Below are 17,650 nucleotides of genomic sequence, written 5' to 3'. Positions count from 1 at the left end.
TACAGTGGAACCTCGGATTACGTATCATCCTCCTTACGAATGCTTCGGGTAATGAGCTCCGCTAACCTGGAAGTAGATGCTCCTGGTAGCAAACTTTGCTCTGGGATGTGAGCAGAAGTTGTGCGCCAGCAGCGCAGCAGAACCAGGAAGCCCCATTAGTGAAAGCGTGCCTTAGGTTAAGAATGGTTTCAGGTTAAGAATGGACCTCCGGAACGAATTAAGTTCGTAAGCAGAGGTACCACTGTAAGAGACTCTTGTCCTGTGTGCAACTGCTGAGGGGAGGGTGACATGCTGCTATAAAACCTTAAAATGGAGCTGCAGAGTGAGAAGAGGCTCCTTTCTCCAGTCCCCTTCACGCCGGCACAAGCAAGTACATTATATATACATACATACATACATACATACATACATACATACATACAACATATATATTATATTTCATATAGAGATCTGGCTGATTATTTTATAGAAGCTTTACAGAGAGTCAGTATTCAAAGCTGCATCCATGCCACCCCAGTACCTAGTGCTTCAGTGACACCCCTAATCTTTCCTCTTCCATCTCTACATTGACACAGGACAGTTGGCAGCTGTGGCAAGAAAGAGGCGCTAGAGACCCAGAAGGGAATACCATGGCTTAGCTACCCTGCAAGCAGCAAGAGCCACTTGGGTTGGGCTTCCACTACCCATGGGCAGGGGTGGGCAGGGGCAGCACCACTGCGTTCCATGGGGTGCCCCAAACAGACCCTCTGCGGGCACAGCTTGGCAGAGAGGAAATTTCGGCTATTCCTGCAAATCATCCCTCCGGAAGATGCTTAGTGCCCAATGTGCCCAAGCTTGTGCTATGAAGACATCTGCCCTTCTAAGAAATAGGCCAGAAGCTGAAAATGCCATTTCCCTAGAGGGGCTCCCTGCCTGTTCCCTAGATCCCCGAGCCCTTCTGGCTTCCTCTTCCCTGTATGTCTCAGCAGGCAGAATCCTGGCTGGCTGGGATTGTGCATGAAGCGAAAGGTCTGATAGGCAATCGAAAAAGGCGCCTCTGGAAGTCACACGGGCTAGATGTTGGGAAGAAGCCTCCAGGGTGGTGAAAACACCAGCTTCCTTCTTGCTCGTTCTCCTGCATGCCAGTGGCGCAGTTTAGGACTGGGAGTAGATGGCTGTGACTGGGCTGCCCCCTGCTGCCCCCTGGTAGCGCTGGCGGGCATGCTTCTCACAGTACATCTCTTCGCCAACCCAGAAGTGGCCCCGCATCTTCAGGTTGAGGCCACAGTCGGTACAGATGTAGCAGGAGGGGTGGCGGTAGCGGTTCTCTTGGATTCTCACTGCCTGGGTCCTGCAGGAGACACAACCAAGGGTGCAGTCAGTGAAACATGACTCAGAGGGGAGTACAGATATGACTGGCACCTGATGCAAACTCTGGAATCTGGTGCCCCATTAAAATTTAATGTTAGCATGTTTAGAGCAAAGTTTCTAGCCCTCAGGATTGTGGAGAAAGTATTGAGAGCATGAGGCAGTGCCAGGAGCATGGGTTGCATCCAACTACTCAAAGTAGGTGCATCAAAATTAATGGATCTAAGCTAGGTATGTCTTAATTTCAATGGGTCTACTCTGAGTAGGGCTAGCATGGGACACAACCCAGTAGATTTAGTTACTTTTGTCATATTAGCCACAACACAATTTACATATAGACACACAAGCATGTGTTATTCTGTGCAAGAGTCTCCCCCAACATACACTGCCAAACAAAAGACTGCCACCATCATTTATTATCATCATTTATTATCTTGGTTCAGCCCCCTTCCCCTTTAAACAAATGACTAGGGCAAAATCTCTCTCAGCCCTGTGTCCATTCCAGGGAGCCTCCAGCATCCTCCCCCTGCTCATGGAGGGCCCATTTGATTATCCTGGGCAGAATCAGGCAGGTAGGGAGATATTTTGGTCCATGGAATCAGTAGAAGCTTTCCATTTCCTTGCCTTAGGGACATGCAGTGCCACAACCGAGCTTTTTCTGTGTCTCTTTTCAACCCAACAGAACAACACTTTTATTCTTGCTTCTACGCTGTCCCAAGATGAGAACCAAAGTTTGTTGCACCTTAAAAATGAGTTACACCTTCATTTCTCTCCAATATATAAAATTGTAAGGAGTTGGCATGCTAGCACTCTTGTGTGCATGTGCAGCCAGCCGTGAGTGACAGCTCTCCCTTCCTATTGTTCTCCCCTGTAGGTGTGAAAGGAGGGAGCAGCTTGGGTGGGCAGGTGTGTGAGTGAGAGGAAGCCAGCGAGCTCAGGAGAGCCTGCCATCGCAGCGAGGAGAAGTCTGGAAAGTCTGAGGGCGTGTGATGATGCACACATGCAGAACTTTGCCTGTGAGGGAGCAGCTTTGGTAGGCATGTGGCTGAGTGAGAGGGGCAGCCTTGAGGGGAGCTTGGGCCCCTGCTGAGGGCTAGGCAGACAGCAATGCCTTTCCCTTCATATATGGGAAGGGGCACAAGTGCACGGCTGACTCACCTATCAGGCAAGGTGAGGCAACTGCTTCAGATGGCAGGAGACACAGTGACAGCAGATCCATCCTCCGAGGAATGCACTGCCCACTGCTGCTGCGGAAGTGGCAGCAACATCTGTGACACACTCCTTAGAGGCCAGATCTCTCCCCCCCCCCCCGCAGCCCCCTCATGCCCCCTCTACAGCAGCCGCTGGGTGAAGAGGAGGCACTGCTGGTCTGCTCCCAACCTTGTTCCCAGTGTAGATCTTTATTCTCGCCTTGTTCCTGATGTAGATCTTCCTCTCTGGTGGGGGAACCATTTTGAGGTTTGCCTCAGCTGCCAAAGTGCACTGAGGCAGCCCTGTGTGTGCAAAGGGGGCTGCAGAATAGAAGCTAGAGGGGGGGTGCAAGAGAGAAAGATGGAGAGAAGTATTAAGTTGTCTGTACATGTGTGCATGGGTGTGAGAGAAAGGGGGTATGAATGTGTGTCTGTGAGGGAAAGACTCTTTTATGTGGGTGGATGGGAGGAAGGGAGGGAGGGGCGGTGTACCATATCAGGTTCCTTGAGTTGGAGTACCAACTTAGATCAAAGTTCGATCTTAGTACCAAGCGGTGTCCCGTCTATGAAATGCCCTCCCCTTGGAAGTATGACTGGTGCTGACACTTTTGCCAGGTAAAGACCTACCTGTTTCCCCAAACTTTTGTGGGGCGCAAGTATGTATCTGCCACTGCAATTAAGAGCCACAGGTGGTGCCATTTCAAGGAGGGCGTCATTATTGATTTTTTAATAGATGTGATATGTTTTTGCTTGCTCTTTAATTGTCTTTAGGATTTGCTTTACTATTTACCTGGGATTACATGATGAAGGACAAACTATAAATATCTTAACTAAGTAAATAAACCTTTGGAAATGTAATCAAGCACCCTAACCATTTGGCCTCCTTAGCGCGCAATGGATTGAGTGTTTGCTTTGGGTCTGGTTCAGCCGCAAAAACTTATTCAGCAACATGGGACCTGCTACTCTCTCTCAGTCCAACCATCTCAGGTGGTTGTTTCAAGGAGAAAATGTGGGAATATGCTGCCCTGAATTTAGAGGGAGACTGGGGGATACAAATGTAAACAGTAATGAAAAGCAAAGGTAGTAGGACCCATATTTGCCCATATATTTGCATATATGTACCAGCTCCATCTGGTACGTAGGCTGAGACCCTATCATGGTGCATGCTCTGGTTATCTCCCGCTTGGACTACTGCAATGCACTCTACGTGGGGCTACCTTTGAAGGTGACCCGGAAACTACAACTAATCCAGAATGCGGCAGCTAGACTGGTGACTGGGCGCGGCCTCCGAGACCATATACGAAAGACCTACATTGGCTCCCAGTATGTTTCCGAGCACAATTCAAAGTGTTGGTGCTGACCTTTAAAGCCCTAAACGGCCTCGGTCCAGTATACCTGAAGGAGCGTCTCCACCCCCATCATTCTGCCCGGACGCTGAGGTCCAGCGCTGAAGGCCTTCTGGCGGTTCCCTCATTGTGAGAAGCAAAGCTACAGGGAACCAGACAGAGGGCCTTCTCGGTAGTGGCGCCCGCCCTGTGGAACGCCCTTCCAGCAGATGTCAAAGCGATAAACAACTACCTGACATTCAGAAGACATCTTAAGGCAGCCCTGTTCAGGGAAGTTTTTAACGTGTGATATTTTACTGTATTTTTGGTTTTTATGGAAGCCGCCCAGAGTGGCTGGGGAGGCCCAGCCAGATGGGCGGGGTATAAATAATAAATTATTATTATTATTATTATTATTATTATTATTATTATTATTATTATTATGGCATATATTTTTGTTACTGAAAAAATTCTATGGCATTTCCACTGCAGTAAACAAAAAATTCCCAGTAGAGTGCTTTCTCTGTGGCAGAACCTAAATTGTAGAATTTCCTCTCCACAGAGATGTGTTTTGCTTCAACATTGCATAGCTCCCACTGTATGCTGAAGACACTCCTTTTCACACTGGCCTTAGAATCATAGAATCATAGAGTTGGAAGAGACCACAAGGGCCATCGAGTCCAACCCCCTGCCAAGCAGGAAACACCATCAGAGCACTCCTGACATATGGTTGTCAAGCCTCTGCTTAAAGACCTCCAAAGAAGGAGACTCCACCACTCCTTGGCAGCAAATTCCACTGTCAAACAGCTCTTACTGTCAGGAAGTTCTTCCTAATGCTTATGTGGTGGACTCTTCTTTCTTGTAGTTTGGATCCAATGCTCCGTGTCCGCTTCTCTGGAGCAGCAGAAAACAACCTTTCTCCCTCCTCTATGTGACATCCTTTTATATATTTGAACATGGCTATCATATCACCCCTTAACCTCCTCTTCTCCAGGCTAAACATGCCCAGCTCCCTTAGCCGTTCCTCATAAGGCATCGTTTCCAGACCTTTGACCATTTTGGTTGCCCTCCTCTGGACACGTTCCAGTTTGTCAGTGTCCTTCTTGAACTGTGGTGCCCAGAACTGGACACAGTACTCCAGGTGAGGTCTGACCAGAGCAGAATACAGTGGCACTATTACTTCCCTTGATCTAGATGCTATACTCCTATTGATGCAGCCCAGAATTGCATTGGCTTTTTTAGCTGCCGTGTCACACTGTTGGCTCATGTCAAGTTTGTGGTCAACCAAGACTCCTAGATCCTTTTCACATGTACTGCTCTCAAGCCAGGTGTTACCCATCTTGTATTTGTGCCTCTCATTTTTTTTGCCCAAGTGCAATACTTTACATTTCTCCCTGTTAAAATTCATCTTGTTTGTTTTGGCCCAGTTCTCTAATCTGTCAAGGTCGTTTTGAAGTGTGATCCTGTCCTCTGGGGTGTTAGCCACCCTCCCAGTTTGGTGTCATCTGCAAATTTGATCAGGATGCCCTTGAGTCCATCATCCAAGTCCTGTGGCACCCAATACATATATTTTGGGATCCACTCTATTCTTCTGATTATTATCTTCTGATTGTAAAATGATTTAACCACTTTCAGTATTGTATTTTTATATTGCTATAATCTACCCTGGGACCAAACAGTGAATAGCAGGTAAAAAAATTCCCCATCATCAATGCCATAATAGTGTACACATAAGTAACCCCATAGCTTTTTGGCAATTTCCCTACTCTTCAGCCACCAAGTTCATTTCAAAAGGCCACAGTGAACTTTCACAAGCTCCAAATTGCAGTTCTGGCCTCTGCTCAGAAGATGGCAATGCATAACTGGTCCCCCACTGTGGTTATAATACCATGAAAGTGTAGAGTGGCAAAGGTCTCCTCGGATTCAGCTACATTCCTCACAATAATACGTTTTGAATGCGTTATAAACATCCAACACCAGATGGTGCCAGAGAGGAAAAAGGAGTTTATATGGATTTTTACATAGGCTCCCCCCCCTTTATTGTAATGATTTAATTTCTGACTTATTTATAGTGTTTTTAACCTGTGTCTAGATCCACCCCCGCTCTGCTTATGGCCAACAGCTCATCTCTTATCCCTCCAGAAGAGCACCAGGCCCCCCTTCCACAGGCGCATCCCATCCGAGGGAGAGAAACACTCACGTGATGCTGCTGCCACACTTCTCACACACATGCAGCTTCTGGGCGCCGCCAGCCATGGAACTGCTGACCGGCTTCTGTGTGCTGGGAGACAGCGGGCTGGGAAAGTGAGTCACGGAGCCCCCTGCCAAAGCAACCAAGAGGGCACATCAGGATTCAGAGGCAGGCTGGCAACAGATTATAAATAATGTGCAGCCCTGTGTGCATCTCCTCAGAGCGTTAGTGTGTTTCATGAACCTTCTTTCCAGGTAAGTGTGTATAGGATTGCAGACTTAATCTAATGAAGCAAAATTTTCATCATTCCCACAAACCCCTCAGTATTAATTGCCTTTTAAAAAGCATTAAAGCCAGATACATTGTAAACTAATAAAGCCATAGATAATCTACTAATGGTCAGAAGGAAAATGCAATATTTAATGTTTTCTTTATTTCCCTTCATAACAGTACCAAAACAGACTCTATCACAAACAATTCATTCACAGAGTAACGGATTAATGTTTGCCATCAACAAGTTGTGGGCAGAAGGTCTCAGGTTCAAGCCCAGGTCAGGCTGGAAGAAACCTCTGTTTGAGATCCTGGAAAGCCACTTCCAGTCAGTATAGATAATGCTACAGCTAGATGGACCAAGAATGTTACTCAGCATTAGGCAGCTTCCTAGGTTTCTAATTTTTAGTTGATTAACCTGCTAATTCAAAGTTGCAGACCTGTACAGAAAACTTGGGCCACCTGTCTCTTGGTCTTTGCCTTCAACTACAAAAGTATTCTCATGGACTCACACACAACCTCAGCATTTACCGGCGCCTCAGATGAAAAAAAGCAGAGTTTCAAGCAAACAGTGTGGGACAAGAAGACAGACCAAGCCAGAAGCATTAGAAGTATTTCACACCACATTTTATGGTGGTGGCTGCATTTTGCCTGCTACTCCCAAGTCCAAAGAAACACAATTTTCCTGCTTTCCTTCCCAGCCACCTTGACCCTCACCTTTTTCATCCAACTCCAGAGCTACTTGGAGCAAGCGGAAGGTGCTGGATTGCCGCGGCAGAGCCCTGGTTTCACGATTTTCTTGCATCATTTTGTAGACCTCCGAGTCCCCTTCCAAATGGCGCATGGCTGGCTCTGTATCCAGACTGCAAAGAGAGAGAAAAGAAATGCAGCCAGTCTGTCCTGGAAGAGGAAAAATACCTCAGGCTTTTTATATCCCGGGAGGACAGGACAAACCAGTCTTCCATCACCAACATAATTCTGCCGAGCTTTCAGGAAGAGGTGGGACCAGGAGAGATCCAGAAAGAGGCACATCTGAACACTGTTTCAGAACAACAGGGGCCTCAGTAGAAGGATGCAGGATTCCAGAGGGTTTGCTGTGAGCAGACGCAAGGAGAGAAATGGGAGCCTTTTCTTCTTTCTTCTATCCCATTTTGCCACCTGAGGCGAAAGGGGAGGGTGCTGCCCCACCCCTGCCCTCACCAATGCCTTGCTTGCTGCCCCCCCAGCCACAGGAGAAGTGAGGAAAAGTGGTGGTAGTGACAGAATCACAGGATTGTAGAATGGTAGAGCTGGAAGGGACCTCAAGGGTCATCTAGTCCAACCCCTGCAATGCAGAAATGGTGAGATGGAATGTCACATGAACTCCACAGGGTGTTGCCGGAAGCTGCCGCCGCTTCTCTTAACTTCTCTGGTTGTGGCGGGAGGGGCGGGTGGTGCCTGGATGCACTGGCCCTGGCTCCAGGTAAGCCAGGACTTCAGAAAACGGAAATGGTCCCTTCACTGACTCAGAGAAGCATCCCAGCCCCTCCTCATTTCGAGTCCTGGCTGTGGAGTTGCCCTGCCAGCCCCTCACCTAGGACCCCTTCGCCACCCTGGTGCCCTCCAGATATTTTGGATCACAATTCCCATCAGCCCCAGCCAGCTCAGCAAAGCAGCTCCCCTGCGAGTGAAGGTGTTCTCCTGGCCCCAAGCCCTTTGAAGTCTTCTCAGACAAACATACCTCCGGGAAAGGGAGCAGAGAGCAACAGCAGCAGGAAATGTCCCACCCTGGGAAGGAGGCTCCACCTGCTGTTTCCAGGCAGGTATACTGACCCTCAAGGGCTCAGTGTTTTAGCAGGAACTGAATCCTGCTCCCCCTCACCTCCAGAGAGATTTCCTTTCCTGCTTGCCTGTCTCCAGACCTGATCAGGCTCACTCTCCTGAGAGTGCAGGTGGAACACACCCTGCCCAGCCTCTAGACTTGTCAGCAGCGCCAAATTAACCCTCACCTGCCCAGCCTCACAGCAGGAGAACATAAAAACATAGGGGAGACTGCTGAATCAGGCAAGTGCTCCATCTATCTCCAGCATCCTGCTCTCTGGGTGGCCAGCGAGATGCTTGTGGGAAGCCCCTAAGCAGGTTCTGAGCACAAGAACCACCCTCTCCCCTCCTGGATTCCCCAGGAACCGGTATTCTGAAGCAGGGCTGCCTCCAACCATGAAGGCGGAGCTGCTGACAGCCTTATCCTCCACGGAATTGTCTAATCCTCTTTTCAAGCCGTCAGCCTGCTGCCTCCTGTGGGAGCCTGTGCTGCAAGAAGCACTTTCTTTTATCTGTCCTGAAGGTGGATGTCCGCAACTTCTAGTGTTATGAGAAAGGAGACAAAAAGTTCTCTCTCCACCTTCTGCAGGCAATGCACAACGGTATAAGCCTCTGTCATAACTCCTTCTTTCTAAGGCTTTCCCTGAAGAGCAAAGTAGGCCAACACCCTGCTTCCAGGAAAACGAGAGATAAGCTGTGTATACATCACCTGCTTAAAATTCAGCAAGGTCCTTCTTTTTCACTGCATTTCAAACCACATTTGCATATTGTGTGTACATTGGCACAGTTTGATGTGTATGTTAATCTCCCGCTATATGTTCATACCAGTGGGCTGAGATATCTTTACCCTGTAAGCAGTTCTCAATTAAGATCAAAGCAGGTTCGGGGGGAAACACATCAAAGTGTAGCATTTCGCATGAAAGGTCAGGACAGAGGTGCCTTGTGGCCAATGTGTGTTTTCGTGGCTTCCTCAACCAGCAGTGGGAAGGGTCTGCATGCAGAGTGTTCTCTTATACAAAGCCATCTGCCTCTGGTCTCCACCTAAGGAAATAGCCTGGGAACAATAGTGAGGGTCTATGGGGGTATTTGTAGAATTTGTATTCTAGGCAGAGAAAGCAGAAACCACCCTAAAGTTCTGGCTGAGTTTGCTGCTTGGTGACCCAGGGAGAGACTCTGGCTGTGTTCACACACTTGTTTACTGTGCATTCGCTGCATAATGTGAACATTCCCTAGAACTGAATCAAAGTGGTTTGCCTGGGGTTTTTTTGCATTTTGGCTCCCCCCCCCCCCCAAAGTAGGTGACGTGACTTCAGGGAGGTTTGGGACTGAAATGTCTGCCCCAATTCTCAGGTTGCCATTGCAATTTTTTCCAGATGGAGCCTGGGACATTGAGGTGGGGGGCGAGTTCCTGAACAGAAGAATCCAACCGCTCACCCCACTCCTTTGGCTCAGAGGGTGTTTTATGTCCCAGATCAGAGAGCAATTTTATTTTGAGAACCTTTTTGCAGGCTGCTTGAAACAAAAGAAGCAGCAAACAAACAACAAAGCAGGGCCCTTGGTCACCCTACTCTACAGCTGCTTGGTGCTGAAGACAGAGGGATGCCCTTGAACTCTGACCCCCACTCACTCCTGTCTGCCAACACCACAGAAGCCCATAGAAGTGAAGAACCAATGTACATAGCTGTCAACTTTTCGCTTTTCTTGTGAGGAATCCCATTCGGAATAAGGGAATTTAAAGGGAAAACGTTGACGTCTATGCGGCCTGAAAGGCAGGAATCACTCTATCCTAGTGCAAACAAGGTTTCTGTGTTCTGAGAAGTACCTGCTCTGCTAGCTCTCCCTACACTGAATGCATGGATCCTGGCACCTGGAACCACTCTTAAGTGTCATGTTGGTCTGGCAGTTTCTCATACATGATTTCAGCAATTTTCGGAAATAGATGCTTCCAGAGAATCCATTTACAGTGGTACCTCGGGTTACAGACGCTTCAGGTTACAGACTCCGCTAACCCAGAAATAGTACCTGGGGTTAAGAACTTTGCTTCAGGATGAGAACAGAAATCATGCTCCAGCGGCGTGGTGGCAGCAGAAGGCCCCATTAGCTAAAGTGGTGCTTCAGGTTAAGAACAGTTTCAGGTTAAGAACGGACCGCCGGAACAAATTAAGTACTTAACCCGAGGTACCACTGTATTGAACATTCATCCTGGTTAGTTTGTAGGGAGATTAGACTTTGTTGCCTATCTAAGGAGAACTCACTCCAATTCGTCTGCAGGAAGGTCAGATGACATGAGTTTAAAGCAAATGTTATCTCACACTTTTGCACTACCCTGTCACTTTCCTTATTGCAAATGTCTGATCCATTAGGGAAATGGGTTAGTTCTGTGGATGAAATCCAAAACAGTTTTTTTATTAGGACTTATTTGTATTGGATTAGATTGTTCTAAGGTGTGTTGTACATTTGTTGTACATTTTGTTGGTTCTTCAGTTGGTAAACTGCCTCATGTATATAAAAAGAGGGTATACAAACTAAAAGTGGTGGTGATGATGATGATGAACCTGAATTGGCTGCTATGTGACTGAATCCCACCCCAAAACAGACAGCCTGAAAGCATCCTTAGCCACTAGGCAACAGCAGGTAAGCTAGACAGATTACCTGTAACGGCGCTGGTAGGAAGAGGAGTTCCTGTCCTGGTCCTTCCTGATCTCCCATGGGCTGCGAAGTGAATATGCTCCAGGGGACGGAGATCCATTTAATGGAAGCAGAACTGTAACTGGAGATCCACCAGAGCGGCTGCTGCTCCTTTGCTCCTGCAGCTGGTGCAGAAAGAGATGGGGCTGGGTGTAAATGCATTCTGTAGGAAAGGAGTGGCCCAAGGAGCCTCTCAGCCTCAGGAAGAGATTAATTGACCATCACACATTATAGGACTTGGCCCCATAAAAATAAGCAGTTGCTACACAACCCATATTGCCAAACTAAGAGGAGTATAGTTACAGATAGGTAGCTGTGTTGGTCTGCCATAGTCAAAACAAAAAAAATTCCTTCCAGTAGCACCTTAAAGACCAACTAAGTTAGTTCTTGGTATGAGCTTTCGAAAGCTCATACCAAGAACTAACTTAGTTGGTCTTTAAGGTGCTACTGGAAGGATTTTTTTTTGTTAAGAGGAGTATACACAACCAGGGGTGAGAGCAGCCAAACAATCCAAACTCAGCACCAGGGAAAACTGTGTAAATGACAGAAATTTGATAAACATCCTGCAAGGGTGTGGGGAGGGGGCAGAAGTGTCTTGTGTCCATAACTCATCCTTGAGCTAAAACAATCAATGCCTAAAGCCTTTGGGTGGACACATTCAACTGCCCAACAGAGTGATGTGTTGTCCAAAAATCCTTTCCACAACCTTCACGCCTCTCTGTTTCAGGGCATGCACCAACCACAAGGGGGAGCCCCACACCTTCAAAAGACACTTTCCAGCTGCTAATTGGGAAGAAGCAGAACAGATGAAGGGGAAGAAGGGGGCACAGAAGCAAGGGGGCCAGTGGGGAAGGAGAAGGGTGGAAACCTGACTCGGGGCTCTTTGCTGCGCCCCCTTTCACTGACTGTGGCAACTAGGTGCTGAAAACATGATTGCCAGGAGGCAGTTGGGCAACACCATCCCTGCTGAGCCACAGTTCCCAGGAGCATGGTGCCCAGACTGGAAGCAGCAGCAGGACTGAGAGGTTTTGGCCAGAGCTTCAGGAAGTGAGCATAAGTCAGGACCCCACATCATTTTGCTTTCAGGGAATCTCCAGAGCTCCCAGAATGGTATGGGCATAGGCTTCTGTGCAGGTATCCCTCCCTCCCACCCGCCTGTCTTTATAACACCCCAGGCATGCCAGCTCTAGGGGGTGGAGGTGTCTTCAGCCCCCTCAATATGTGTTTGAAGGGGGTCCACCCTCCGCAATGTTGAGGGGGCCGGCCCAATGTTGCGGACGACTGCACTGGTCAGGAGACTGTGTGACGTCATGTATGCGCAATGCACGCCAGGCCCCCCGAAATACTGGGGGCACCTGGCGCCTCTCCAACACCTCAGTATAAATCTCTGGCTCCCTGGGGCTACTTTGCCCAGCAGAACTGAGCTCCTTCCGCCCCACCCTGGGCAGTCAGAGCTCAGCATGTGCTCCTTGCTCAGCCCTGTTTTGCACCAGGCCCCATCCATCACCAGCAGACGGCCTCCAGAACGTTGCCTGTGAGGGAATGTGGCCCTCAGACTGAACAAGGGCCCAGGACTGCCTGCTGAGAGCCTGAAGGGCCTGCCCTGCCTCTCTCCACCTGGCCTGACAGGCTCCATAAAGGGCTGCTGCTGCTGCTGCTGCTGCTGCTGCTGCCGCGCGACAGAGAGGGCTCCTCTTTTAACATTGCTTTTATTTTTTATCTAGGTCTTTTTAAATTGTTATTGATATTAATGTTGTATTTTTAGTTTTAGATTTTGTGATTTATGTGGAAATATTTTCCATTTGGTCGCGTACCTTTTGATGTGTTTTATTTATTGTTTATGACCTTTGTTATGTTGGTAATTATGTAAATCTTGTCATGTTGCAAGCCGCCTTGAGCATTGTTTTAACTTTGGAAAGGCGGCGTACAAATAAAATGATGATGATGGTTTGGTAGATCCCTGGTCCAATCCAACACAAGGCTCTTGACAAGATGCACCACGGGGGTCACGAGTGGCACAGGCTGCAGGAGCTGGTGGGACAGTGCAGTGGAAGACCACGTGCTTTGCGTACAGAAAGCAGGCAGCCAAATCTCAGGCGCCTCCAGTTAAAAGCATCAGGTGATGGGAGAGGCCTCTGCTGGGAGAGGTCTTCCAGGGATTTAGAGCACAGTATCACCAGTATGTGAACGACAATGTTACCAAACTCTCTCCTTCCATCCCATTGCAGTGAGACTGATGAGGTTTCTGAGGCAATTCCTGAGGTTAGTCATGGACTGGTTAGGTCACACCGGGCGTAGAGCAGATCAGAAGGGTCCAATCTCTTTGCAAGCAAATCAGGATGAAAGCTCAATGAACAGGTTGTCTGTGTGCTCCCAGGCCCTAAGTGAGGCAGCAACTTGGGCAGAACACACTGAAGGGAAAGAAGTCTTTACCCAGCAATCCAGGGAAAGTCACCAGAACATAGACAGGTAAGAGCAACAGGCACCATGCAGAAACACATCCCACCCTTCCAGTGTCCTGGTGCTCTTCCGTTCCTCTCTTCTGCTGTGTGACTTCTACCCATCTTTCCCCACCCCCAAGCAGCTTGATGTTTGGAAGGCTCGGCACTGCTGCTAGCCCAAATGATAGAATTTCCTTACCCGCTGCATCTGCTCCTGTTTAAAGGCCTTGAAGATGGAAGAAAGTAGAAAGGCCTTCCTAACTAGAAGCAAATGTTTTGGGAAGCAGCAGAGTGCAAGGGAATTGATAGGAACACAGCAATCAGTGTTGCGTAGGATCTCCATTCTCAACAACACCACACCGACCCAACAAAGGGGAGATTTCCCCTTCCGTGCCAGTCTGCTCAAAGGAGATTTCAGCTGGACCTCAGCACGCTTCTTTTGCCTTCCAAGCAAAGACTTGATTCCTTGGTTCCAGAGTGCCCACCCATCTAGCACACAGAGACACCGTCAGTTCCAAGGAATAATGAAACCCATGCAAAGATCCAGCCTAGGCCTACATACCATTCCATGGAGCTTTGCTAAGTGACTCCACTGGCCTAACTTTGGAGACCTACCAAACACAAATACGCACACCCCCAAACACATTTAAGGTTACCAACTCTGAATAATAATAAAAAATAGTCACAACCCCTCATGCTTTGGTAGAGCCTGAAAAACTGGGGTTAGAGCTAGGAGACTGATGTCAGAGATGGAACAGAACCTGAGGTTTACTGCTATGCCTTTTCAGACATCAGGGCAGGTTACTTTACAGAAGACAGCATTACTGATCAGGCCAACAAGAGAAAGACTGATTGCCAAGTCTAAGAAGCTTAGGCAAACATTGGAGCAGAATGGCCCATCAATAGCTATTAGACATCATTGTTAAATGAAGCCTCCCTTTTCCATAATGTCTATCACTGTATGAGAGTTGCTGGGGCAGCAACAATGTGGGCAGCTACTGACTTTGTGCCCTGCTTATTAGCTTCCTGGAAGCACCAAACTAGTCCCGTGGGCTCACTATAGAAAGACTCTGGCTCTTTTCATAGGGATGGTCCATTGATCTGTCCAAGCCAGAACACTAGGGCTGGCCCAAGACAAGTTGACCCCTGAGGCAGACCACAAATGGCGTGGGTGAGTGAGCATCTATAGCAGGAACAAGGGGTGGGGGGGTGGGGAATAAAGATCTACAACAGGATCTGCTGCCCCGTGGATTCTGCAGTCTCAGCTCACCTCCTGAGTGGGCCAGCCCTGTAGAAGACACATGCCTAAACATGCGCCCACTTGCCAGTAAATCTTTCTTTGCACCCAAACTTTCCAACTGTGAACACCAGGAAGAACAGAAACAGACTGACAGCCTGCAGCCGGTTCCTCCTTAATTTGGGGCTCACGTAAGAAATGCAACACTTTTAGGTTAATTACTGCTCTGCATCTGAAGAACTGCACGGCCAAGGAATTTTTCTGGGGAAAATAAGATAAGAGGAAACCAACGAGGCCTAAGCCTCATTTAACCACCCTCCAACACTCAAATCTCAGCCCCCCCCCCCACCCCTGATGCAACCGCTGGGTAGGGAGGAGGCAAACCAACGGGGCCAAGAGCTAAAGCAAATAAATGCAAAGAAGGAAAGAAAAACATGACAGAGAAGCCAAGGGGTTGAGGGGCTGGGGCGAGCAAGGTGCCAGCTGGCAAGCACTGCGCTCTGGGGCCAACCTCCCTTCCCAATATGGGCTTGAAAAATAGGCCCAGAACATAGAAAAAGCAGAGGGCGGCCAGCCCTGGAGCCAAAGCAAGCAAACAAACAGCAGCACCCAGCCCAAGAGCAACAGGAGAGCGAGATGCCAGGACACATGGGCAAGGAATCAGGAGGCTCAACAAAGACCATAGGAAGAGAGGGAGGACAGGGGCATTCCAGAAGGATCACCCAGGAAACTGGCTAGGAAGCTCACTGACAGGTCCAGAAAGGTCTTGGCATCTGTAGCATGTCTAGGGAGCATGAAAGCATCCTAAAATAATTATTAATGGCAAATCAACCTTTGTATAGTACTTTTGAGTCTCACCTGCACTAACTAGGTGTAATCCATACAACAACCTTGCAGGTAACTTGGAATTATTAATCCCATGCCACAGGCGGGGGAGACAGAGAGAATGGCGTGTGACACCAGCTCACTCTCACTTTGCTTTACAACAACCTAAGACTAATGGGTTTGGATTGCAGGAGTGCAGAGGAGGGCTTTGCTAGTATGAAATCCTCTATGACTACCAACTAAGTCTAACCTGAGCCCTATTAAATGTTAAGACCAGCCTGTCTGGTCTTATTTCTGTGAAGATCAGGATTAAATTGGCCAAAGGTAGTGGTGGTGAGCTTTATATTTTAATGTTGTTGTTTTTTATAATGTTCTGTTGTGGTGGACTGGAGTGGGACTTTGCTTTTGACACCCACCTAAAACCTTCAAGACAGTGCAGCCCAAAAGCAAAATTCTGCAATTTAAATTATGCAAACAGGGCAGACATGCTTCAATGAACTTAATTTACATGCTTCATTTCATTGCACAATCTGGAACTGTCCCCACCCCCATCTCTCTCTCAGGAACTGGAATTGGGATTCACAAAAAACATGGGTCCAAGGAAGAGAAAATATTTGTGTAAGATAGAAAGAGAGGAGGAATGGGTGGCATGTGTGTGCATTGCAGGGGGCGGGGGCGGGGGAATACTGGAAAATGTTCCTGTTGAAGAAGCCAGAGACAACCTGATCACCAAGGTCCCTCTGGTCTTTAAGCATTTGAAAAGCAAAGAACTGCCCACATATTGTTAAGTTCTCGATGCTATCATAAAGATTAAAATGATGTTGGGCTTGTTTTAAGAAACCAGAACTCTGCAAATTCTGTAGAGTTTAGCCCCCCTCTGCACTGGAAACTCCCTCTTTCTCTTTCATGTTCATTGTGCCATGAGAAGCCATGGATCCTCTGTGCATATCCACACCTGCGGCCTTTTCAGCTCTCACCCCAACTATAAACAAAACTGAAACACATGTCACAGAATAATAGAATCATAGAACTGTAGAGTTGGAAGGGATTCCGAGGGTCATCTAGTCCAGCCCCCTGCAATGCAGGAAGCTCAATGTCAATTTGTTCAATAGAGAGAAGGCTCACAATTCCTTCTCAAAGAGGCAATTGAGAGATACAGTACCTAAACAAAATGGAGCTAGAAGATGGCAAGAGGATCCTGTGAATCTCTCTCTCTCTCTCTCTCTCTCTCTCTCTCTCTCTCTCTTTCTCTCTCTCTCTCTCATTCTCTCACTGTCTCTGATGTCGTTGCAAGTAAAAACTCAATATAAATTCTTGAAAGCTACGAGCTGCTGACTTTACAGGAGATGCTCAGCTGAATAGTGTTACAGGCTCCACTGCAAAGCTGTCTCAGGACTGAGGGTTTGCTGCAGAACACAAGCTTCCCCCCACCCCCAAAAAATAACAACACAAGCAGGTCCCTTTGGCAAAAGCAGACAGGGGGGTTGCTTTGAATAGACACATTAATAGATCCCAGGAGGAAGGAGAGGCAAGCAGAGCATTTGTGAGGCTGCATCACTTGCCAACACCCTGCCTCTTGTGTCCACGAGATGCAGGCACTGCCTCCCCAAACTGGTTCTGCCTCCCCAGCTCCCAGCTGTTGCTTGGAGACACCAGGTAAAAACAAGCAAACATCCCTAGCCAGGTGTGCTGCTAACACACAGCAACATGTGCAACAAAGCAGATAAAAACCAGAAGCTAAGGAGGACACGGCCCAAAGGGGGCAGCAGAAACAGGCTCCAGAAAGCATACTTTTAGGACAGGGTTCATCCCCAAGCATAGAGCAGCATGGATACATCGATGGTCCTATACAGGTATTATTCCCGGGGCTCCAAGGAGTCTCATAAGCATCTTTACCTGCTTGCTGCTTGAATGCTGCTGCCCGTAGGGTTCATCAGAGATTCCCAATGAGCTCTCCAGAGAATGTAAGCTGAAAGGAGAACACAGATATTACAGTGAATATCTGCACATTACAGGGAAGAAGTAACAAATAATTATCAGTGGCCCTCTAGATCTTGCTGGACTACAACTCCCACCACCCAGAATTTTGTTTACAGAGGTCACACACACACACACAGACACACACACACAGAGAGAGAGAGAGAGAGAGAGAGAGAGAGAGAGAGAGAGAAACATGATGTTCTTTTAGGAGGGAGAAAACCCAAGCTACTGTGAAGAGCCCCAAAAGGCTCTCTCCATAATGGAGTGCACTGGGATCTGAATGCACCCTGACCAAAGAGAAAAAGATATTGTGGACAGCTCATATTAGAAAGAAGACTGAAAACAAAACAAAACAA

At 48.0% G+C, this 17,650-nt stretch overlaps 1 protein-coding gene across 3 annotated transcripts in view; it reads right to left on the bottom strand.

The window, feature by feature from the left end:
* Positions 1–413: 413 nt before the first annotated feature.
* PDLIM2 (PDZ and LIM domain 2) overlaps positions 414–17,650 on the bottom strand; it is a 55,499-nt gene continuing 38,262 nt past the window's right edge. For 2 of the 3 annotated variants that reach the window (XM_083713716.1, XM_083713717.1), the window contains exons 6-10: positions 17,211–17,283; positions 10,776–10,939; positions 7,041–7,186; positions 6,063–6,183; positions 414–1,330 (exon numbers count right to left, since the gene is read on the bottom strand). In XM_083713716.1, coding sequence (XP_083569842.1) covers positions 1,135–1,330; positions 6,063–6,183; positions 7,041–7,186; positions 10,776–10,939; positions 17,211–17,283 — 700 coding nt within the window. In that variant the 3' untranslated portion in view covers positions 414–1,134. The remainder of the gene's footprint in view (positions 1,331–6,062; positions 6,184–7,040; positions 7,187–10,775; positions 10,940–17,210; positions 17,284–17,650) is intronic. The other variant, XM_083713718.1, reaches the window with a different exon arrangement.

The sequence above is a fragment of the Podarcis gaigeae genome, assembly GCF_964106915.1.
Source record: "Podarcis gaigeae genome assembly, chromosome: 15".
Lineage (NCBI taxonomy): Eukaryota > Metazoa > Chordata > Lepidosauria > Squamata > Lacertidae > Podarcis > Podarcis gaigeae.
Note: the sequence above shows the minus strand (reverse complement) of the source record. Positions and strands in the feature narration are given on the sequence as shown.